Source organism: Pelophylax lessonae, assembly GCF_965119305.1.
Source record: "Pelophylax lessonae genome assembly, chromosome: 13".
Classification (NCBI taxonomy): Eukaryota; Metazoa; Chordata; class Amphibia; order Anura; family Ranidae; genus Pelophylax; species Pelophylax lessonae.
The window spans coordinates 55,533,031-55,557,675 of record NC_138780.1 but is presented as its reverse complement, the minus strand read 5'-3'; the positions used below and the strand labels follow the sequence as shown (position 1 = coordinate 55,557,675).

Here is a 24,645-nt window from a genome sequence, read left to right as displayed (position 1 = left end):
CTTGGACCCCTCCTATTTTCAATCTACACCTCCTCTCTGGGTCAGTTGATAGCCTCCCACGGCTTCCAATACCATCTCTACGCTGACGATACCAAATCTATTTATCCATCCCTCAGCCCTCTCCCTCAGTCTCCTCACGTATCACTAATTTACTATCAGATATATCGGTCTGGATGTCACACCACTTCCTCAAACTCAATCCATCCAAAACCGAGCTTATAATTTTTCCTCCACCATGTGCCCCTTCCCCTGATTTCGCCTTCAATATAGATGGAATTACTATCAGCCCATCCCCGCATGCCAAGGTCTTAGGTGTTGTCCTGGACTCTGAACTCTCCTTCAACCCCCACATCCAAATCGCTGTCCAAATCTTGCCCCCCTCAGCCTGCGCATCATCTCCAAAATACACCCCTTTATAAACAAAGACACAACAAAGCTCTTGGTTCACTCCCTGGTCATCTCGCGCCTCGACTACTGCAATTCCCTTCTCATTGGCATACCTCTAGACAGGCTTTCCCCCCTTCAATCCATCATGAATGCTGCCGCCAGACTCATCCACCTTACCAAATCGCTCAGTGTCTGCTGCTCCTCTCTGTCAAGCCCTCCACTGGCTTCAGCTCACCCAACTAATAAAATTCAAAATACTTACAACAGCTTACAAAGCAATCCACAGCTTAGCCCCCCAGCTACATCACTAGCCTAGTCTCAAAATACCAACCTATTCGCTCTCTTCGTTCCTCTCAAAACCACCTGCTCTCTAGCTCCCTCGTCACCTCCTCCCATGCTCGTCTCCAGGACCCACACCTAACAAATATACCTCCATTTTCTCCCTCAGCCCATCCCCCACGTTGATTGCCTTTTGTTTCACTTGACCCTCCCTTCTAGAATGTAAGCTCTAACGCGCAGGGCCCTCTAGTTTCTCCTGTTTTGAATTGTATTGTAACTGTATTGTCTTCCCTCACATTGTAAAGCACTGCGCAAACTGTTGCCACTATATAAATCCTGTATAAAATTAATAATTTATATAACTGATATAATTGATGTTTTACTATAAGTTATTACTACTGTCAGACCGTCTCTCCAAGAACCTGACTCTTCTGCCTCCAGCACCTTATACGCCATGCTAAACGCCTTTAGTGCTTCATTTATTAACTACTTAAGCCCCAGCCCTATTTCGGACACTTTTTGTTCACAAGTTAAAATCAGTATTTTTTCCTAGAAAACTACTTAGAACCCCCAAACATTATATATATTTTTTTAGCAAAGACTCTGGAGAACAAAATGTCGGTCATTGCAATATTTTTTGTCATGCGGTATTTGCGCAGTGGTCTTTAAAATGCCATTTTTTTGGAAAAATTTAGAAAAATCACATTTCACTGCATTTAAAAAATACTAAACAGTAAAGTTAGCCCTTTTTTTGTATATTGTGAAAGATGATGTCACGCCGAGTAAATAGATACCCAAATTGTTACAGTTTAAAATTGCGCCCCCCCCTTGGGATGGCGACAAACTACGGTCAATAGAGATCTCAATAGGCGACGCTTTAAATTTATTTAACGGTTACCATTTTAGAGTTAGAGTTTGGCTCTTTTTTTTAAATCATTGCTCACGCTCTGGCGATCGCGGTGATACCTCAAAAGTGTGGTTTATACAGCGATTTCATTTGCGGCTCGACTTCCGTATACGCTTTCTTTTGTGCGCGAGCTAACGGTGACGGCTAAATTTTCTCTCTTTTTTTACCCATTTATTTTATTTTTTTAACTTTATTACAGTTTTAAAAAAAAAAAATCTGATCACTTTTATTGCTGTCACAAGCAATGTAAACATCCCTTGTGACACCAATATGTAGTGACAGGTACACTTTATGGAGGGATCGAGGGTCTAAAAGACCCTAGACCCCTCCACTACACTTCCCTGCATGCAAAACGCCGAAAACGGCATTTTTGCATACAGCCGTTTTTCAAATCTGCTGCCTTTTGCAGAACAGTAACCCGGAAGTGACGTCATGGACGCCGCCTCCGGGTTACATCATCGGAGACCCGATCGAAGCCGTTTCCGGCTTTGATCGGGACTCCATCCAGCCGCCGGACGTGCCGGCTGGGTGCTCGGGGCTCCCGGTGGGAAGGGAGCCCCGGTAAAAACCACGGAAGGCGGGGCGACGTCCCCTCCCACCCCCCGGGTAACGATCGAGCGGCTCCCGAGCCGCATCGGTCGTTACTGACGGAATGCCAACCGTCGGCTCTAAACCACGGTACCGGGATGATGCCTCTAGCTAGAGGCATCATCCCGGTACACTACCGCAAAGTTTACCGACGTACCCATAAGTTAGTATGCGGTAAGTGGTTAAATGATATGTGCACTTTCGGTAACTGTTTTACCATATATTTCGCCCCTGAACTTTACTCCTAATGTACTATATTTCTCCCTTGAACTTAATTCCTGATGTACGAACGATATACTATTTATTTATCTTCTATGTTGATTTTTTTTTTTTTTTTTTTTTTTTTTTGTGTGTTGATATTTTTTTATTCATAGCTGAACTTACATCATATACGTTGATGTCAGCTGTTGCACCCAGTTTCCTAGAAAGCTTTTCTCTTGTAAAGGTTGTATTTGAGGTTTGTATGGCTAATCTTTCAATACACTTGATTGTTACAAACATCCTGTTTTTTGTTTTTTTTTCTTCTTTTTAAGAACTTACCGTAAAATCCTTTTCTCTGAATTTCATCAACAGACGCAGCTCCATCTAGTCAGAGACTATAGGGTTATGATCTTCCTATCAGGAATAGGCACTAGACAGGAAAAAAAACTTAACCACACCAATGGGGACAGTCCCTGCAGGCATAACCCCACACACCCTGCCATCAAACAGTTTAAGTGCAAGCAGTGTTTAGGATAGAAAAAAACTCCAAGTAGAGAGGTGGGTGCTGAGTCTGTCGAACTTCAGAGAAAAGGATTTTACTGCAAGTTCTTCCAAAAATTCAGTTTTCTGTATCATTCACTGACAGACACAGTTCCAACTAGTCAGAGACTATAGGGATGTCCCGAAGCAGTATATTCATGAGGGGTGGGAAGACAACGCAAACGGAAACGTAACTCCCCAAAGGCTAAACTTAACCAACCAGGTAACATGGAGCTCAACCAGGAAACATGGAGCTCAACCAGGAACAACTGGAGCTTACCCTGAAAACACAATACACCCTCAAAACACCCTCTCTTTAAACAGCAGCCTGCAAAACCTTGGGGCCAAAGGAAGCATCCAAAGATGCCAACACATTTACTTTGTAGAATTTTGTAAATGTATGCACAGATGACCAAGTTGCCGCCTTGCAGACTTGCAGCACCTATGCCTGATGGCGAAAAGCCCAAGAGGCACTCAGCACTCTCGTAGCATGCGCCTTCCCCGGGAAAGGAGGGACCTGACCGTTCAGTGAATACGCCTGAACTACCATCTGCCTGATCCATCTGGATATGGTTGCCGCAGACGCAGCCAATCCCTTACAAGATCCTTCGGTAAAGATAAAAGAGCGTCTGATTTTCCAAAAGACTCTGGGTTCTCCAGATAGACCCTGATCGCCCGAACTACATTCAAAGAGTGCAACGTAAACTGCTTAGAATGTTTAAGCTTAGGGAAGAGTGAAGGCAACACAATGTCTTCATTCAGATGAAAATCAGAAACAACCTTAGGAAGAAATGACTGATTAGGTTGATTTACCACTTTATCCCTGTGTATCACCAGATAAGGTGAGCGGCAGGACAACGCTGCCAGTTCAGATACTCTGAAAGCAACCTTCTGGGACAACTAAAGCAAAGTAATCTCCCAAATGTTCTCAAAAGGTGGCTTTTGAAGAACAGATAATACCAGATTAATACCTCCCATCTCGGAGGAGCCATATAGTGCACTGCCCCTATAAAAAAGGTACAAAAAACAAAGCATGCATAGCGAACGTTGAAAATATATAGCCAAAGCCGACACTTGGCCTTTGATAGTGCTCAAAGCCAACCGCTGTTCTACTCCTTTCTGCAGAAAGATCAAGACCCTAGCTATCGAATACAAGGGTGCACCTTCAGTTATTCACACCATGAAATATACAATTTCCACGTACGATGATATAGCTTCCTAGAAGTCAACTTCCTAGCCTTCAACAGCATAGGAATTACAGAGTCAGAAAGACCACTTTCTCGCAACACCTGGCTTTTACCAGCCATGCCGTTAAAGCCAGCGACTGTAAAGCAGGAAGGAAGATTGGACCATGAGACAACAGATCTTCCCGGAGAGGAAGTCTCCATGGAGCCTCGGTGACCAACCTTACTAGGTCTGTGTGCCAGGACCAGCAAGGGCAGTCTGGAGCCACCAGAATGGCCAGAATCCCTTCCACCTCTATCCTGTGCAGAAGCCTCGGCATGTGTTTCAAGGGAGGGAATGCATCAATTAGCCGATACTGACCACAAGGGGCCACCAGAGCGTCTGTGGCATTGGCCAGACGATTTTGAGACCTAGCTACGAATCTCGGAACCTTCTTGTTGATGCGAGAAGCAAACAGATCTACATTGGGAGTCCCCCATCGAACACACAGGAGATTAAATATCTCCGGGTGCAGGGACCACTCCCTTTGATCCAACACCTGACAACTTAGGTAGTCCGCTTGCCAGTTATCCACACCTGGAATGTGTAGAGCAAATAGGGCTACTAGAAATGTTTCTGCCTAGGCCAGCATCTCGGCCACCTCTTTGGCTGCCAAGACACTCTTAGTGCCCCCCCTGGTGATTGATGTAAGCCATAGCCGTGGCATTGTCTGATTGAATCTGAACCGGACAATCTTTCCGACGAGTTTTTGGAGCTCTGAGCTCCAAAACATTTATCGGTAGTTTCGACTCTTCCATCATCCAGGTGCCCTGGGCACAGAGCTAACCCAGCACAATGCCCCAGCCCGATAGGCTGGTGTCTGTGGTTACCACCACCCAAAACAACGGGAGGGAGGGGTTGAACTGGCATAGTGAGGGAGACTGGATCCACAACAGAGCAGCCCTTGTGTTGGGGCTTAACCAAATTTAGGGTACAAGGACTTTGGATCCTTGTTCCATTTGACAAGAATCTCCCTTTGCAAGGGTCTGGTATAGAACTGAGCAAACGGAACTGCCTCGAAGGTTGATACCATCAGACCCAAGGCCTGCATGCAAACCCAAAGAGAGGACAGATTGTTCGCCAACAACAACCGAATCTCCTGCAACTTTTGCAGCTTGTCCGGGGGAAGAAACACCTTTGCCAAGGCTGAATCCAGAGTAAAGCCCAGATAATCCAGTCACAAGACAGGTGTCAGCGTGGATTTCTTGAAATTGATGTTCCAACCGAAATCCTGCAGAGTTCTTACAGTGACCGTCAGATCCCCCAACAAGACTGAAGGAGAATCTGCTCTCAACAGGAGATCATCTAGGTACCCAAGTACCGCAATCCCCCACTGGCATGGCAATGCCAATACCAGTGCTAAGACCTTGGTAAACACTATGGGAGCAGAGGCGAGACCAAAGGGTAAGGCCACAAATTGATAATGATCCTCTGCAACCGCAAAGTGAAGAAACGGCTGGTGTCCCAGCATAAATAGGGATGTGTAGATATGCGTCCTTGATATCTATGGAGGCTAAGAAGTCTCCCTGGTGCAGCGACGCCACCACCGTGCGGATGGATTCCATCCCAAACTCCTGTACCTGCAAGGCGGTTCAGGGTCTTGAAATCCAGGATGGGACACACCTTGCCTTCCTTCCTGGGCACGGTGAAAAGGTTTGAATAAAACCCTTGAAAACGTTCCTAAAAAAGGAACTGGTACAGTCACTCCTTGCGACAGCAAATCGTGTACTGCCCCTTGCAAGTCCCTTAACCGGACTGGGGATAGTCAAAGATTGAACGGGAAGAACCTGTGCAACGGGCAAGGCCAGAATTTGATCTTGTACACAGATCGGATCAGTTCGTGAACCCATTTGTCCTGAATCAAGGAGGTCCAGGGTTCCAGAAAGAAAGACGTCCACCCACCCCAGAATTGGTTGAGAGGGTGCCCCTTCATGCAGATAAGGACTTGTCTGCAGGTCCAGGTTGGCTGGTCTTTCCCCCCCCCCCCCGACCACAGCTTCTTGGAACCCCCAGAAGACCTGAATGATTTACACCTTTTTCTTGCGACCCAGAGGCACAAAAAAGACGTTTATGAGCTTAAAAAGAGGACCCCCGCCTAGGACATGGCGCCTTGCCCTTAGAGGATTGGGAAAGATGAGTGCTCTTACCCCCCCGTGATACCCTTGATCAATTCACCCAGAGAGGATCCAAACAGCCTCTCCCCTAAGGAGGAAAGATCAGCCAAGGCCTTTTTAGAAGCCTAGTCCACCGACCAGTTTTCAGCCACACCGCACGCCTAATAGCAATCCCCATGCTGATGCCCTGGCCACCAACGGGGCTGAATCCAGGGACGTATCACACATGAACACCAGGGCTTGAGCCAACTGGTCCAGTAGTTCCAACAGTGCAGGGGGAAGTCGTTCAGCTTCCAAGTTTGCTTTTAGTAGCTTCACCTATTCAGTACTTCACCCATTCTGACACCAGAATGTTTAAAAAAGTAGTTTTCAAAATGGAACCCACTATCATGGGTAAATGGCAGAATAGGGACTCTGCCCGTCTATCCACAGGGTCAGTGATTCCTCCACCGGAACCACAGTAGACTTGTTAAGCCTGGAAACTGGGTGACCCACCTTCGGTGGTAGTCCACCTAGTGCAGCCCTCAAATTTTCCACTCGCCTGCTCGCATTTTGGGAGTGGAAAATTATGTAGGGCGAGCTCCAGGAGCGAGAGGAGAGGAAAACCAGCCACCTGACGGATTGGATAATGTGAGAGTGCGGATCATCCGTAGTCTGTAACAGCTTTAATTGTAATTGCCGGGCGCACACTGACACACACAGTCCCGCCTCCTAGCCCGGCTTCTTTGATGGACAGAACACCTGGCCAACCAGGACGTGTGACGTCTATCAAAGAAGCCGGGCTAGGAGGCGGAACTGTGTGTGTCACCGAGCGCCCGGCAATTACAATTAAAGCTGGTTGGATGATCCGCGCTCCGACATTATCCGGCCAGCAGTGGGATACCAATGGGGGTTATCTTCATGCTACACCGGTACTCGCGCCAATCACCTCCTCCCGTTAAGGAAGCTGCTCCCTCCGTCTGTGCTGCGCTGCTGGCGGGGGCTGGAAGAAGGTGAGTGCCCAAGGATTGAGCAGCCTCCCTGTGTGACTGGATAGGAGGAGCGGTGGGGCGGCTGCATATAAAGGAATTGATCTTTCCATATTCCTCCTGCAGCCACTGGATACCTGATTCTCCTCTCTGCATGCATTCAGCTGCTTGCTGGAGGAATATGGAAAGATCAATTCGTCTATATGCAGCCGCCCCATCTCCCTCCTATCCAACTTCTTTTTTGTTTTTGCTGGCCCCCCTAGTGCTGTACAGCGCCCCCTCTCCAGCCCCTTAGTGCTCTTCAGCCCCCCCGCCAGCTCCCCCAGTGCTCTTCAGCCCTCCCCAGTGCTCTTCAGCCCTCCCCAGTGCTCTTCAGCCGCCCCCCTCCAGCCCCTCTGTGCTCTTCAGCCCCCCCCAGTGCTCTTCGGCCCCCCCTCCAGCCCCCCCCCCCCGTGCTCTTCAGCCCCCCCTCCAGCCCCTTAGTGCTCTTCAGCCCCCCCCTCAATGCTCTTAAGCCCCCCTCCAGCCCCCCCCCCCAGTGCTCTTCCGCACTGATGGGCACTGAAAACGTTGTTATTAATATTTATTTTTGTAACTTCTGCATTAATGCAAAAACATTTAACAGTGTAATTTTATGAGATAATTTATGAGGGCATGTTTAGGGGCAGAATTAGGGGCGGGGCAGAGTAGGAGTTGGGTGGGGCAACTGGTGGCGATTAAAACCCTTAAGGCCTGGCTAGTAGCTCAGGACTCTAAATTTTGAGCCCTGACCTAGTGGATACTACATATGCAAAAGGGTAACTGCGTTTAAAATGCTTATATACCACCAGCATGTGCTTGATGCGCCAAGTTACTTTTAAAGTAACTTTATCCATTCCGTAGCAGACTGCGCTACCAAAAAAGTCACAAAGGTAGTATTTAATATGTGACCTGCTACCACGTGGAGGTGAGGGCAGAGGGCGTTTTGCGGCTGGCAGCACTAAGCAATGAAAATCTACCTTAGACATCAAACTATGCAAAAAAGCTGCAATTTCTGGCTGAGACTGAGAACCAGAAGGTACCAAAATCGCTCCCAAGGGATCTGCAGGTGAAATATTCACTTGGGATTACATGAGACACTTTTTAAAATAATTGGGCAGTGTCTCTTTAAGACCAGCAAAAACGCAGTCCCATCGCTATAAGTGCAGGCTCACAACCCCTGGTATTATAGGATAATAGAGTGAAAAAAGAAAAGCCCACAGGGAACCCCAGGAAAACGTTACCAGACCACAAAGGAGACTTCCAGCGCGATCTGTGCAAAAACGAAACTGACACTGACTGTACAGGAAGAGGAAGAGAAAACTCAGCCTCTATATTTTAAACAACCATGCTGCATGCCTGTCCAGCCTATGGACCTCAGGAAAATGGCCACTCATGCATTCTCAATGGGGAATGATAGAAAATGGCTGCCCATATAAACTAATAGGAATATAAAAACCATGATCTACAGCAAAATGGCGGCCCCCACGGCACGCCATGTGGTCTCCAGGACCCCCAAAAGGGGACCCAGAACAATAGGCATCGGTAGGTCCCTGCCCAGGGGCCCACACAGGACAAGTCACCCCCCTCAAATAAGCGCCACAACGGTCGCATTATTACCACACCCCCCCAGGTAAAAACCTGCTAGGGGGAGAGAGGTACACAGGACTAGTCCTCCGAGATGCCAGGAAAACTGAGGGAGCCCCTAAGGTTCGACTATTCCTGGGAAAAGCCCACGTCCGCCTCGAGACCGCCAGGTGTTTTTGGGGGGACAATGTACTCACCATACCACAGTACCAGGTGGGCGCCATTCCGAAACAGATCGCCTCCCACCCGGGATGGGGGTGCTGTCAGCCAAGGGGAAGCTGTGACTTAGGGCATTCCAGGTCATGTGCATCCCAGTGAGACTGTCCACTCGCAGGCTTGTCCCCATCTGTCGGGGGCACTGTTGTGGAGAGGCCTGGTTCTGGACTATAACCTGCTCACGCTCGCTGGCCAGGCTGGAAGACCTTGAGGATCTAGATTATCCAGTGCGAAACCTCAGCCGGCTGTTGCTTTAAGTTCCTCTGGATCTTGGTCCTCAGGAACTAACTAGTGAAAATAAAAAAAAAAAATCACAAACTACCAAATGTTCCTAGATGATAGGAGGAGAATAACCCTATAGTCTCTCACTAGATGGAGCTGCGTCTGTCGATGAACGATAGAGAAAATACGATTTACAGCACTGTCTAAAGGAGTTGTTCAGGATGAATAAGGGAGGGATGGGAGGGTTGCTTCAAGAATAGCTCACATCTACCTGCAGACAGTGCCTAAATGCATTTTAGATGTACCTGTTTTTCTTTTATTTCTGTCCCCAGAATAAGTACTGTTGTCCAATCATGTTTTTTTTTCCAAAAACGAAACTGTAAGCAAGTTAATATTTGTCAGAACCAAAAGTTTAAAGGCAAAGTAGGGTCAAAGCTCTTTTGGCCCTATTTCTCCTATGGATTACAGGAGTTCACTTAGTTCTGGCACTCCTGTGGCCTGTTTTTATCCAACAGCGGGCTGAAGCCCGCTGTCGGGTGAGGTTACTGAGCTGGTCCAGGCTGTAGAAAGATCGTGACTTTAAAGTTGGGATCCACCCAAATTCCTGGCAGACAGCATGCTCAGTCTCTCAGCGAACCACCAAGAGCCTAAGCCAGCCGGTTCCGCCCTCTCCACAGCCTGGCTCACTTAAAACAGAGAACCGAGTGATCAGCTGCCTTTGATCGCTCAATTCTCTGTGTTAGAGGTGGAGGGGGACAGATGCAGCATTGCCACAATGCTGCATCTACTAAGGGGAGTATGGATGTATATTTTTTTCTAATCCCGTACTTCTCTTTTAAATAATTAGCATAATTAAAAATTGAAATAAACATACCGTATCATTATGAAGTCTGAGCAACAGTGATTTAGCAGACTCTATACTCTGGAGATGGGTCCATCCCAGTAGAACAAGAAGACGTCTCAAAGGTTTAAACTCATTTGATAGCAGCTCACCAAGAGTGGAAAAATCTTCTACTTTTAGAAGAATCAAGGCCGTAAGCTGAAAACAGAAAAATACTTATGAACAGGAGTCTAACAGTAGATATGCAATACAGAAGCCGGAATTGATTATTTTTTTTAAAGCATACTACTGTTTAATAACACGTTAACCTGGAAATCACAAAAGCAAATCACAATGAAAGGTAAGCAGGAATACCCAGTACACATGGTCTTAGATGAACTTTCGGTACAGTCAGTCTGGTATTTCTTAAAGCAGTATTAAACCTGGAAGCATATACATATGTGTATACACAAATATAACAGTGCTCATCATAAATTAGTAAACCCCAACAGATTGCATTGCAACAAAGCTTTGGTAATTTGCACAAAGTATTTTTCCTAGCAAATTCAAGACTATGTTGCAAAAGGGAATACACCCCAATGACAGTCTTCGGAGCAAAGCTATATTTTAGACAACAAAATCCTAATTGACAAGAATTCAACTATAGGCGAGTCTAGTTATTCTTTAAACAGGTGTCCAGCAGACAGTGGGTTATAAAAGGAGGGGTTACTTAAAGAAAACCCCTTCCCATTTAATGCTGCCAGCAATGGCACCACATGGAAGAGAAATGTCACAAGGCCCAAGAAAGAAAATTTCTTTACACAAGAAAGGTGAAGGCTACAAGAAGATCAGCAAGGCTTTACCTATCCATCAGAATACTGTAGCAAAAGTGATACAAAAATGTAACAAAGATGGAACTGCAAATATCTCACAAACATCCAGGCTGTCCACAAAGGAAGCCTCTCCTAAAGCCCATGCACAAAAAAAGCCTAGAATTTGCCAGGACCCATGCTGAAAGAAACGAATGGGACTCTTTACTCTGGAGTGATGAGACCAAGATAAAGGTTTTTGGAACTGATGGCTTCAAAACTGTATGGCATCGCAAAAGGTGTGGGGTACAAACAAAAAAGCATGGTGCATACAGTGAAACTTGATGGTGGCAGTGTCCTTCTGTGGGGCTCCATGAGTACTGCTGGTGTCTGGGAGCTGCATTTTATTGATGGTATCATGAATTCAGATGTACTGGTTTATATTGAAAGAAGATGCTACCATCACTCCATGCCCTTGGTCGTGGTGCACTTTTCCAACATGACAATGATCTGAAACACATCTCTAAGGCCACTGTTGCATTTCTGAAGAACAGGGTTTAAGTGATTCAGTGGACAAGTAGGTCTCCTGACCTGAACCCAAACTAACACCTATGAGGAGTTTTGAAGAGACAAGTTAAGCACCACTCTCCAGCATCCAGGCTCTAAAAAGAGATCATTCTTGAAGAATGAAAAAACTGGATTTTTGACTTACCGTAAAATCCTTTTCTCTTAAGCTCATTGAAAGACGCAGAATCCATATCTTGATATCCATAGGATTATACTGCCCCCTACAGGAGTAGGACACTAGGCAGAAAAAAAAGTTCTGGCTACACCTATGGGCAGTCCCAGGGGGTATACCCTCTCTCTCCCTGCTATAGGATGTCAGTTATGAAACAAAGCAGTGTCAGAGAATCATACCAACCCAACTCAAAATAGAGGGGCGGGTACTGCATCTGTCAATGAGCTTAAGAGAAAAGGATTTTAGGGTAAGTCAAAAATCCAGTTTTCTCTGTCGCTTATTGACAAACGCAGAATCCATTATCTTGATATCCATAGGGACGTCCCAAAGCAGTACCATAAATGAGGGGTGGGATAACAGAAAAAAACCCAATCCAGAAGGCCAACAGAGCCAACCAGAAGAACAGAGGACTCATCGAAACAAGAAGATGAGACCCACCTGGAAAAAAACAGAACCCCCGAGGTAGACCAAGGTCCCCTCAAACAGCAGCCATCAAAACCTTGCGGCCAAAAGAGGCATCCGCCGATGCCAGCACATCAACCTTATAAAATTTAGTAAAGGTATGAACAGACGACCAGGTAGCCGCCTTGCAAACCTGAAGCACCGACGCCTGATGGAGGAAGGCCCAGGAAGCACTAAGAGCCCGAGTAGAGTGCGCCTTAACAGGGAACGGAGGAACCTGACCCTTAATAGAATAAGCCTGCACCACCGTCCGTCTGATCCATCTGGAGATAGTCGCGGCAGACGCAGGCAACCCCTTTCTAGGGCCATCCGTGATCACAAAAAGTGAATCAGCCTTACGAAAAGTCAGCAGTAGCCAAGTACACCCTGATCGCCCGAACCACATCCAAGGAGTGTAACGCAAACTCCCGAGGATGACTGGGCTTAGGACACAGGGAAGGCAACACAATATCCTCATTCAAGTGAAAGTCGGAAACCACCTTAGGAAGGAAGGATGGATTCGGACGAAGAACCACCTTATCCTTATGAACCAATAGATAGGGGGAACGACAGGACAACGCAGCCAGTTCCGACACCCTGCATGCAGAAGTGATAGCCACCAAAAAGGCCACCTTCTGGGATAAGGTAAGCAAGGGAATCTCCCTAATATTTTCAAAGGGAGGTTTCTGGAGAACCGACAACACCAAATTAAGGTCCCAGGGCGGCAAGGGCACGCGCACTGGAGGAACCAGGTGCCGCACCCCCTGGATGAAATTCCACATTAGGGAATGAGTAGCCAGTGGCCTCTGGAAGAAGATCGCCAAGGCTGAAACCTGACCCTTGATAGTGCTCAAGGCCAGTTTCTGCTCAACCCCCCGTTGCAGGAAGGCCAATATCCGAGCCACCGAGTAGGAACCCCGATGGACTCACACCACGCGATAGAAGACTTCCACGTTCGATAATAGACCTTTCTAGAAGTCGCTTTTCTCGATTGGAGCAGAGTAGGAATAACTGAAGCAGACAAATCCCTGTCTTTCAGCACCTGGCTCTCAACAGCCAAGCCGTCAAAGCCAGCGACCGTAAAGCAGGATGGAAGATCGGTCCCTGAGACAGAAGATCCTCCCTGAGAGGAAGCCGCCAAGGAGCGTCCGCGACCAGCCTGACCAAGTCGGCGTACCAGGCCCGACGAGGCCAGTCCGGAGTCACAAGGATGACTGGAATTCCCTCCGCCTCTATCCTGCGAATAAGTTTCGGCAGCAACTTGAGAGGAGGAAAGGCATACAGCAGCGGATACTGCCCCCACGGAGCCCCCGCACTCCCGTCATATATTATCTACCAAAATTGCACAAGAGTCTGACTTCCCCCCCGGGTCGTCCCATTGTCAGTGGTATTGACTCTGTGATGTCCCGGGTGGGGAAGTACATAGACTCTTATTTACAGCCATTGGTGCAAACCACACCTTCCTATATTAAGGACACGAGACAGGTTATCAACCTCCTAACGGGTTTAACTCCCACTGATCAACTATGGATGGTTACAGCCGATGTCTCCTCCCTTTACACAATCATTCCACATAATGTGGGGCTACAGGCGGTCAACATGTATCTTAATAGGGATTCTGACTTACCAACTATTCAGATATCCTTTATCATGGAGCTACTGGAGTTTGCAACTCACCACAATTATTTTTGGTACAATGGACAATTTTATCGACAGATCACTGGGGTGGCCATGGGCGCTAAATATGCCCCGTCACTGGCCAACTTGTTCATGGCCCAGTGGGAGGAGGACGTCATCTATTCCCACCGCAGGCCGCAGATACTGCTCTGGGCTAGATATATAGATGACGTGCTCCTCCTTTGGGATGGCCACCACAGTGACCTTATATCCTTTTTAGATTTTTTGAATTCTAATGATCGGGGTATCCGGCTAAATTATGAGTGCAGCCAGTCATCTATTAACTTTCTTGACCTTACCATCAGCAATAAGGATGGCCACTTCTCCACTTGTACATACTTTAAGACAACCGACAGGAATTCATATATTCCTGTCGATAGTTGTCATTACGCACCATGGCTTAGGGCTATACCCAAAGGCCAATACCTTCGTATTAGGCGTAATTGTAATAACTTCCAGGAGTTTCAATCTCAGGCCTGTATCCTTACCGAGAGGTTTCTCGACAAAGGATACAATAAGCAATTTCTTGAGGAAACACTTATGGAAGTTAGTAGATTGGATAGAACTCATTTACTATCTAATAGGCCAAAAGTTGCTAATCAAGACTCCTCATATAATTTACCTTTTTTTACCCCTTTCTCAACCCAACACATGAGTGTAAAAAATATTTTAAGTCGTCATTGGCACATTCTGGGTAATGACCCAGTTTTGGGTAGTTCCCTGCCTGTTAAACCACGTGTGGTATTCAAAGGGGCCCCCACTTTGAGAGATAAAGTGGCACCCAATGTTTTAGAACCCCCTGGCCCGAAACCCACTTTTTTGAGCCAGTTAACAGGATTCTATAAATGCAAGAGATGCCGGGTCTGTTCTTTTAGTTCTAATAAATGTAGGACAGTAAAAGAATTTACATCTACAAGTACAGGTAGAGCACATGCTATCAAGCCATTCATATCCTGCATGAGCACTGGTATTGTTTATTTGCTCCAGTGCCCATGCGGGCTTCAATATATTGGACGAACTAAAAGACCATTACAGGTGAGACTCAATGAACATATATCCAATATACTTAAAGGTTTCCCTAAGCACTCAGTGTCTAGACATTATGCCCTTGTCCATGACAAAAATCCCTGGAATACTTTATTCCTAGGGATAGACAAATTTGTACCCCACTGGAGAGGTGAACCTCTAGTCAGAGGTATCTCAAAGCTGCAGATGACCTGGATACATCGAGTCAAAACATATGTACCGTTTGGACTCAATGTAGACATCGAATTAAATGTGTTTATAGACAATGCTTGACTATATTTAGTTTGTTTTGGGTTCCCAGTTTTAATTTATTATAATTTTATTCATTTTAATGTTTACTGTTTACAATATACTTGTATCACTACAGAACAACCACAATCGCATTTAGTCGATCTATATGCGCCTGTACTCTATAGGACCCTAATGCTATCATATGGGTTTAGATTCACTTTACTGGATACTTATGTGTTCATTAATTACTGACGTATGTTTAACTGGTTCAATACAAGATTAGCTACATATGTAATTCATACTTATTTGAATATGGTTTTCTATTAATTTGGCATGTCAAATGAGTTGTTGTTCTGTTGTGATTTTCAAAGTTTATATCACTGCCATATTGTTTTCTGGCCACTAGATGGTGATCTACCGGATGCCCCAATAGTGGTCATGTTTATCGTTATTTTGTTGTTTTCTTTTGCTATACTATCATATATGTTTAGCCACCTGTGGGGTATCATAACTCCCAGATTGGTTTATAATAAGTTTTTTGGGTGTCAATCTCCGGTTGCACGCTTGTTACCGCACGGATCTGGATTCCCCCACTTAAGATGGCGGAGCGGTGCTCGCTCGCTTCCGGTTTTTGGATCCATCGTTCTGCATAAATAGATGGCGTCAGTACGCCGTCCGCACCTTTGAAAACGTCATCTGTGACGAAACGTCGTCAGGGCACGGCGTACTGACGTCATCCAACAGCGATCTAGAGAGTGCGGGCGAGCGAAGCCGTCCGGCCGGCGGCTGCACATTTCCTGCCTGATTTTTCGTTTGCACTGTAAGTGTTATTCTTTTGTCTTTTAATAAATTGTATGGTTTTACGCTATGGGAGCCTCTTTTCTTCCTTTTTGATTGGCCATTCGCATGGCTGAAAGCGAGGATTTGTCCCAGAATTCTTGGTTGGACCTTGACTAGTGATTTCCATACACACTTGATTGAATTAAAGTCTGGTAAGAGGCGACCCCTACTGGTGTTTTTCTGACATTGCATCCTGTGTCACTTGGAGTTACTTATACACACTTGCTTTTACTTGATTTTGGTAAGAGGCTTGTCTAGCTGGTGATGGTCCAAGCACTTATCTTCAGTATTGTTATCATTCACTTGGGTTTATTAGATAATTTGGTCTGGTAAGAGGCAACTCCAACTGGATATTTTTTGCACTTTATTTCACATTTATTTTGGTACGGTTTCACACTCCAAACAATTTTTTTTCCTAGCTATCTTGGTGGTAGCTTCTTACACTTTTCCCAATTTCTATTATAAGTCACACTCAAGGTGATACTATTTAGTCGTTGGGTTTTACGCTATTGCGTTTATTTGTATTTTTACATGATCCAATGACCTCCGAGTTCATTGCTTACACGGGCCTGGATCTTCTATCAAATTGACAAGATTAAGCATATCCGCTTCAATTTTGCCTCAATCTGGTAAGCGTACCCTCTTAAGGGAGTCGGGCTCAGGACCCTACCAAGGATACTTTCCATTTGTTATCAACATTGGGACTTTGTGGACTTTATACCTCCATAGATCATATTAGCGCAACTTAATTTACATAGTGCGTCTGTGGCGTCCGCCAGAGGATCACGGGAGCGGGCTACAAATCTCTGCACCTTCCTGTTGAGCCGAGATGCCAACAGATCCACATCTGGGGTGCCCCAACAAAGGCACAACTGGTGAAACACCTCTGGATGAAGAGATCATTCCCCTTGATCCAAGGTCTGACGGCTGAGAAAGTCCACCTGCCAATTTTCAACGTCCGGAATGTGAACTGTGAAGAGAGCCGGAACAAACCGTTCCGCCCAACGAAGAATGCCGGCCACTTCCACGGCCGCCAGAACACTCTTGGTGCCCCCCTGGTGATTGACGTAAGCCCCGACCGTGGCATTGTCCGACTGAATCCGAACCGGGCAGCCCCGAAGACGCTCGGTCCAGTGAACCAGGCAAAGCCTGATCGCTCTCAGTTCCAACACATTTATCGGCAGCCAGGACTCTTCCAGGGACCACATCCCCTGAGCAGACAGCCTGCCGAGAACCCCTCCCCACCCGGATAGACTGGCATCCGTGGTGACAATCGTCCAATAGATCGGAAGAAAGGACTTCCCCTGACTGAGCATCGGAGACCGAAGCCACCAAACCAGAGACTCCCTGGTCCGCTCGCTCAGCCGGATCCGATTGTCCAGGGAATCAGGATTCCGGTTCCATTTGAGAAGAATCTCCTTTTGGAGAGACCACGTATGAAACTGAGCAAAAGGTACTGCCTCAAAAGATGCCACCATCAGTCCCAGAACCCTCATGCAGGTCCAAAGGGACGGCCAGTTGGCGGACAGTAACAACTGAGTCATCGACTGAATCTTTTGGCGTTTCTCCGCAGGGAGAAACACTTTGGCCAAGGACGCATCCAAAGTCAGGCCCAGATAGTCCAGCCTCCTGGAGGGAACCAGGGATGACTTCTGCAGGTTCACCAGCCACCCGAACTCTTCCAAAGAGGTCATGGTGATCTCCAAGTTTGACAACAGAGCCTGCGGAGACTCCGCACGGAGGAGGAGGTCATCCAGGTAGCCCAGAACCAATATGCCCCGCTGCTGCAACAGCGCCAGAACTGGGGCCAAAACCTTCGTGAAGACCCGGGGAGCAGAGGCGAGACCAAAGGGTAACGCCACAAACTGATAATGGTCCTCTCCCACAGCAAAGCGCAGAAAACGCTGGTGTCCTGCGTAAATGGGAACGTGAAGATAGGCATCCTTGATGTCTATGGACGCCAGAAAATCCCCCTGATGCAGGGAGGCCACCACTGTGCGAATTCAAGACTCCATCTTGAATTTTTGCACCCGGACAAAACAATTGAGCGCCTTTAAGTCCAGAATTGGACGCACCTTGCCCTCTTTCCTGGGCACTGTGAACAGGTTTGAGTAAAAGCCCCGAAAACGTTCCCCACAGGGAACCGGAACCACCACTCCTTGTTGCATCAAGTCCTGCACTGCCCCCAACAGAGCCCTTAGGCGATCCGGGGACAGTCGCACATTGGAAGGGAAGAACCGCACCGGTGGAACTGATCGAAACTCGATCTTGTATCCCGACCGTATGACCTCGTAAACCCATTTGTCTTGAATCCTGGAGAGCCACGGGTCCGGGAACCGGCGAAGACGCCCCCCCCCCCATCCCTGATATGGGTGGGGGCGCACCTTCAGGCTGAAGTGGACTTATCCTCAGGTCTGGAAGGACCAGATTTTTGCTAACCAGACCAGGGTCTCTTGAAACCCCCTGGGGGGGCCTTGGAGGGCTTTGCCTTGTCACCCGCCCTGGAGGAGCGAAAAAACGTCTTGTGAGCTGAAAAGGAAGGTCCCCGTCTGCGACGAGGTTCCTTACCCTTGGCAGCCTGTGGTAGAAAGGTGCTCTTGCCCCCAGTGAGACCCTTGATAATCTCATCCAAGGTAGCACCAAACAGGCGATCCCCCTGAAAAGGGAGATCAGTCAAGGCTTTTTTGGAAGCCTGTTTCGCCAACCAGCACTTCAACCATAGCATGCGCCAGAGGACCACCGCCGAGATCGCCACACGCCCCAGCAATGGAGCAGCGTCCAGCGCGGCGTCGCAAACAAACTGTAGCCCTGCACCATCTGCTCCAGCAAGTCCGCCACGGCAGGGGGGAGACTTCTCCCCTCCAGGTCACGGCGTAACAACTTGGCCCATTCCGTCAATGTCTGCGAAACCAGAGCAATGGTAAACACTGGCCTGAAGGCCGACCCTGCCAGGGAGAATATGGAGCGGGACACAGATTCCGCCTTACGATCAACCGGATCCCGAAAGGACGGGGAATCCTCCAACGTGATAACAGTAGCCTTATTTAGTCTGGAAACCGGCGGAGCCACCGAAGGTGGCACCGTCCATTTCTTCAAACGGGTAGCGCCTAGCAATCCATTTGGGCATCCCATGGGGTCGTTTTGGACGGACCCACTCCTTTTTAATGATATCGTGAAAGCATTTGGGAAAGGGAAAAACCTTTGCCACCCTGGAGGGCTTGCGAGTGCCAAAGGCAACTACCGTATTAGTCGCATCCGCAGGTGCAACCTCCAGTTTTAGGGTCTCCCGGACAGACACAATCAGTGCGTCCACCAGCGCCTTGTCTTGCGCTATGGCGGAGGCAGAAAGGTCATCCTTACTATCAGAGGAGACTGGGCGCGAGACAGCAGCCCCAGAGGAGGGACCTGCATCAGCAGCGACTGGCTCAGAATCTGAGGCATCAGACGAGACAGGGGTAGGCGGGGGTCGCTTTTTATCCCCCGTCCCTGACAGGCCACCTCCACCCGGGACACAAATGACCCCAGGACCGCCGAAAGCACATCAATGGTGAGCTGAGAACTGGAGGGCCCTGTGGCCACCTCGAGGGGATCAGGTGGGGACACGTGCAGCAGGGTCCATGGCAACACCAGGGGAACCCATCAGCAAAATATGACAAAACTGAAAAAAGTTTTTTTTTGTGCAAAATGTCACCCAGCGCTACAGAGACCCCCAAAAAGCTCACCACACGATGCACCAGAGTTCAAAAGGACTGCTCTCAGCGCTGTCCACATGAAAAGGAAGTCTTGTGGAGCGATCTTCCCGGGTCTAGGGAGGGGCTCTGCCCCCTCACATGCCTTCAGCAACTCCCACAGCAGCCCAGCTCTGAAAACAAATGAGCTGGGTGTACCAAGATGGCCGCCGCCATGAGCCACACGAGGGACTACAAGAAAATGGCGGCCCCTCGCGCTGCGGCGGGAAGGGGGGTCCCCGGGGGCCCCCACCAACACCAACAGGTGATCGATCGGCAGGTAGGCCCTGGGGAGCCAGGAAGGAAGCCCAGCACAAGAGCCGTCCGCACTGTCGGGACCCCCCCACCCCCGCCCCCTTAGCGGCTTGCACGAACGGCTAGCCACCCCACACACACACACAAACACCCACCCCGTAGGGGGGGGGGGAAGAGGGACACCACAGGAGGGGGGTGCAGAGGGAAACAGAGGGGAACCCAGATTAGTGGGGGTCCGACCGTCCCAGGGAGGGGCCCGCATCCACCCCAGAGTCAGCCATGAGGGAAAGGGGGGAACAAGTACTCACCATACCAGAACAGAGCGGGCACCCCTCCAGACAAAACCCCTCGCCGCCCAGTGGGGGGGGGGTGTCGGCCAAAAGAGACGCTGCAACTCGGCCGCCGACCGGTCGTATGCGACTCGGCGGGACGTTTAACCCGCGGGCCAGTCCCCATCCAGCGGGACTATGTCGCGGCCGACCGAGCGCAGAGCTGGGCCTGCACGCGCTCGTAAGCAGGCTGAGGTGACCACTGGATCTCAGCATCCAGCCCGTCGCCCAGATCCGGCATAATTGCTTGAAGATCTCAAAGGAACAATTAGAGAAAAAAAGTGAACTAAAAAAAAAGATCTAAAAAACTTGCCAGGACAAGAGATCCCAGCAAGGAACTTGGGTCCTTACTCCTGACTAGGCAGAAAAAAACTGACATCCTATAGCAGGGAGAGAGAGGGTATACCCCCTGGGACTGCCCATAGGTGTAGCGAGAACTTTTTCTCTGCCTAGTGTCCTACTCCTGTAGGGCGCAGTATAACCCTATCGATAGCAAGATATGGATTCTGCGTCTGTCAATGAGCGATAGAGAAAATCCTTTTCTCTGAAGCTCTTTGACAGACGCAGCTTCACATCTTTTTAGCCATTGGGTTATGCTCCTCCCATCAGGAATAGGACACTAGGCAGGAGATAATCCAGTCTCATTAATCCAGTATCATAGGTTGAACTGGATGGACTGATGTCTTTTTTCGACCTCACAAACTATGTAAATATGCAACTCATTGAAGGTATCAGGGCAGATTTTTTGAAATTGATGTTCCAACCAAACTCCTGCAGTGTTCAGACAGTGACAGTCAAGTGGTCCCAACAGGGTTGAGTGAGAGTCCGCCCTCAATAGGAGATCATCCAGATACCCCAGTAACAAAATCCCCTGTTGGCACAGTAACGCCAAAACCTCGGTGAAGACCCTGGGGGCGGAGGCGAGACCAAAGGGTAACGCCGCAAATTGATAATGCTCCTCTCCTATAGCGAAGCGGAGAAAACGCTGGTGTCCAGCGTAGATAGGGATGTGTAGGTATGCGTCCTTGATATCTATGGAGGCCAAAAAAGTCTCCCTGGTGTAGGGACACCACTACCGTGCGAATGGAACTGCTGTACCCGCACAAAGCGGTTCAAAGCCTTAAGGTCCAGGAGTAACAGGGCACAGTAAACAGGTTTGAAAAAACCCTTGAAAAAGGGTCCAGAGAGGGAAACGGCACAATCACCCTTTGCGACAGCAGATCTAGTACCACCTCTCGGAGATCCCTTAAACGGTCTGGAGATAAGCACAGATTGGACGGTAAGAACCTGTCTGGTGGTCGAGACTGGAATTCGATCTTGTACCCTGATCAGATCAGTTCGTGAACCCATTTGTCCTGAAACAAGGAAGTCCATGGTTCCCGGAAAGAAGCGAAGACGTCCCCCCATCCCAGAATCGGGTGAGGGCGCCCCTTGATGCAGATGAGGATTTGTCTGCAGATCTGGATTGACCTGCCTTCAGTTTCCCTGACAATGTCTTCTTGGAACTCCCAGAAGACCTGAATGGCTTTCCTTTTTCTTGTGACCCAGGAGGTACGAAAAAGCCGACTATGAGCAGTAAAAGAAGCCCCCCGTCTAGTTCCGGACAGGGAAACACTTTGCTCGATTTTTTGAATTTGCGGGTGCCAAAAGACACCCGAGTTCCTGACATCTGCCATTTTTAAAGTTGCTCGCTTACGGCTAGTGTTAAAAAGTAACACTAAATCCACTTTTGACATTAGGCTTTCCAAAGCTGCTGTAAGAGCTCACAGGGGCTGTGACTGAGGGGGTCTGTAGGTGAAATTTTAAATTAAGCGAACATGAAGTCCACGGACAAAAAGATGTGGTGCCACTTTAAAAAAGTCGCAAAAACGCAACCGCACCTCTGCACTAGCGGTAAAGCAAGTCCCAACCTAACAAAGTCTGTTAGCAGTGTGTTTGTGAGGAAACCCACAAGAGACCCCAAAAAATATGTTACCAAACCGATCAGGAGGCTTGCAGGAACGATCTGTACAGGAGAAAAAAAAAAACAAACAAACTAACACAGGAAGTGAAAGCACCTGGGTCATGCCTTGAGTGTCTGATGCCTTGCCTATGCTGTCCAGCACCATGGACCACAAGAAAATGGCTGCCCCATGCATTCCTATGGGGAAGATTTAGAAAATGGCTGCCCATAGATTACATTGAGGGATTCTGACATTCATGCAGGGCAAGTCTACAGAAAAATGGCGGGGGCCCCACTGCGCACCATGCGGTCTCCAGGACCCCCAGGGGGGTCAGCCGACAAAGGCACTGGATGGTCCCCACCAGAAAAAACGCCCTCCCCCCGCAGAACCGCCGCAATAAATCCACCCCCCAAAAGATAGGAACTTCGAATAGGGGGGGGGGTTGCGAACAGCTGAAATGAGGGCCTGGTATGTCCGAGAGGCCAGGGGAACCGAGGGATACGGGAGGGTCCAACTATTCCATGGAGGAGGCCCACGTCCACTCTGAGACCACCAGAGAAATGGGGAGGGACTCTTACTCACCACACCAGGGATCAGGTGGGCGCCACTCCGAGCAGACTACCTCCCACCCAGGATGGGGGCGCTGCCAGCCAAGGAGTACGCTGCAACTCAAGGCGTTCCAGGTAGTTCGCATCCCAGCGAGACGGACCACTTACAAACTTGTCCCCGTCTGGCGGGGCTCTGTCGTGGCTAGGCCTAGTGCTGGACTATAACCTGCTCACGCTCGCTGGCCAGGCTGGGGGACCTTAAGGATCTAGAATATCCAGTCTGAAACCCAGCCAGCTGTTGCTTGTAGTTCTCCAATAACTCAAATAATAAAGTACAAAAAAAAGGTTCTGAAAAAATAACAGCTAAGACCGAAGTCCCAGCAGGGAACTAGGTCCTACTCCTAAACTAGGCAGAAAAACTGAGGGCTATAGTAGAGAGTGTGTGGGGTATATAATGGGGGACTTTAATTATCCAGATATAGACTGGGCAGAAGGGACCGCGCACTCAGCCAAGGCTTGGCAGTTTCTAAATGTTCTGCAGGACAATTTTATGGGTCAGATGGTGAACGCACCAACAAGAAACAAACAATGCGGTACTTGACCTACTGATTACCAACAATACAGACCTGATCAAGGATATAGAAATACGGGGCAACTTAGGAGACCGTGACCATAGGTCAATTAGTTTCAGTATTAATCATAGTAATAGGAAACACAAGGGTAATATAAGAACACTGAATTTCAAAAGAGCCAATTTCCCCAAACTGCGCTCTCTGCTAGAAAATATCAAATGGGATAGAACCCTGGCAACAAAGAACACCTAAGGGTTCTTAATGAGCTCAGCCAGGTGATTGCCAGACCATTATTCTTGATCTTTAAGGATAGTTTACAGACAGGTATGGTGCCAGCTGATTGGAAAAAAGCCAACGTGGTACCAATATTTAAAAAGGGGCCGAGATATATCCCGGGTAACTATAGGCCGGTCAGCCTAACATCAGTAGTCTGCAAAATTTTGGAGGGGATGATAAGGGACCACATACAAGACTTTAGTAATGAAAACGGTATTATAAGTAGTAATCAGCATGGATTCATGAAAAATCGTTCATGCCAAACCAATCTATTAACCTTCTACGATGAAGTGAGCTGCCACTTAGATAAAGGTAAGCCTGTGGATGTGGTGTATCTGGACTTTGCAAAGGCCTTTGACACCGTTCCCCACAAACGCTTACTGTACAAACTAAGGAAGATAGGTATGGACCATAAGGTGAGTACCTGGATAGAGAACTGGCTCCAGGGGAGAGTCCAGAGGGTGGTGATTAATGGGGAGTACTCTGATTGGGCGGGTGTGGAAAGTGGGGTCCCCCAGGGTTCTGTCCTGGGACCAATCCTGTTTAATTTATTCATAAATGATCTAGAGGAGGGGATATCTAGTACAATCTCAGTATTTGCAGATGATACTAAATTAGGCATGCCAATATCTTCTATGCAGGATGTGGAAATCTTGCAAGCAGACCTGAACAAAATAACGGGGTGGGAAACTACATGGCAGATGAGATTTAATATAGAAAAATGTAAAGTAATGCACTTGGGGGCCAGAAACCAGAAAGCAAGCTACTCACTAGGGGGGGAACCTCTGGGTGAGTCTAGGATGGAAAGGGACCTGGGGGTACTGGTGGACAACAGGCTTGGAAGTGGCATGCAATGCCAAGCCGCTGCAAGCAAAGCCAACAGAATACTGGGTTGTATAAAAAAGGGGATTCACTCCAGAAATAAAGAGATTATTCTCCCACTCTACAAGACTCTGGTCCGGCCACATCTGGAGTATGCTGTCCAGTTCTGGGCACTGGTCCTCAGGAAGGATGTGCTGGAACTGGAGAAAGTCCAGAGAAGGGCAACAAAAATAATTAGGGGAATGGAGGACATCAGCTATGAGGAAAGACTACAAGCACTGAACCTATTCTCTCTGGAGAAGAGACGATTGAGGGGGGATATGATATCAATGTACAAA

At 48.1% G+C, this 24,645-nt stretch overlaps 1 protein-coding gene across 1 annotated transcript in view; it reads right to left on the bottom strand.

Moving 5' to 3' along the window:
- ZFYVE26 (zinc finger FYVE-type containing 26) overlaps positions 1 to 24,645 on the bottom strand; it is a 1,347,068-nt gene that overhangs the window by 1,140,727 nt on the left and 181,696 nt on the right. The window contains exon 6 of the mRNA XM_082275187.1: positions 10,126 to 10,290. Within this exon, the coding sequence (XP_082131313.1) occupies positions 10,126 to 10,290 (165 nt within the window). The remainder of the gene's footprint in view (positions 1 to 10,125; positions 10,291 to 24,645) is intronic.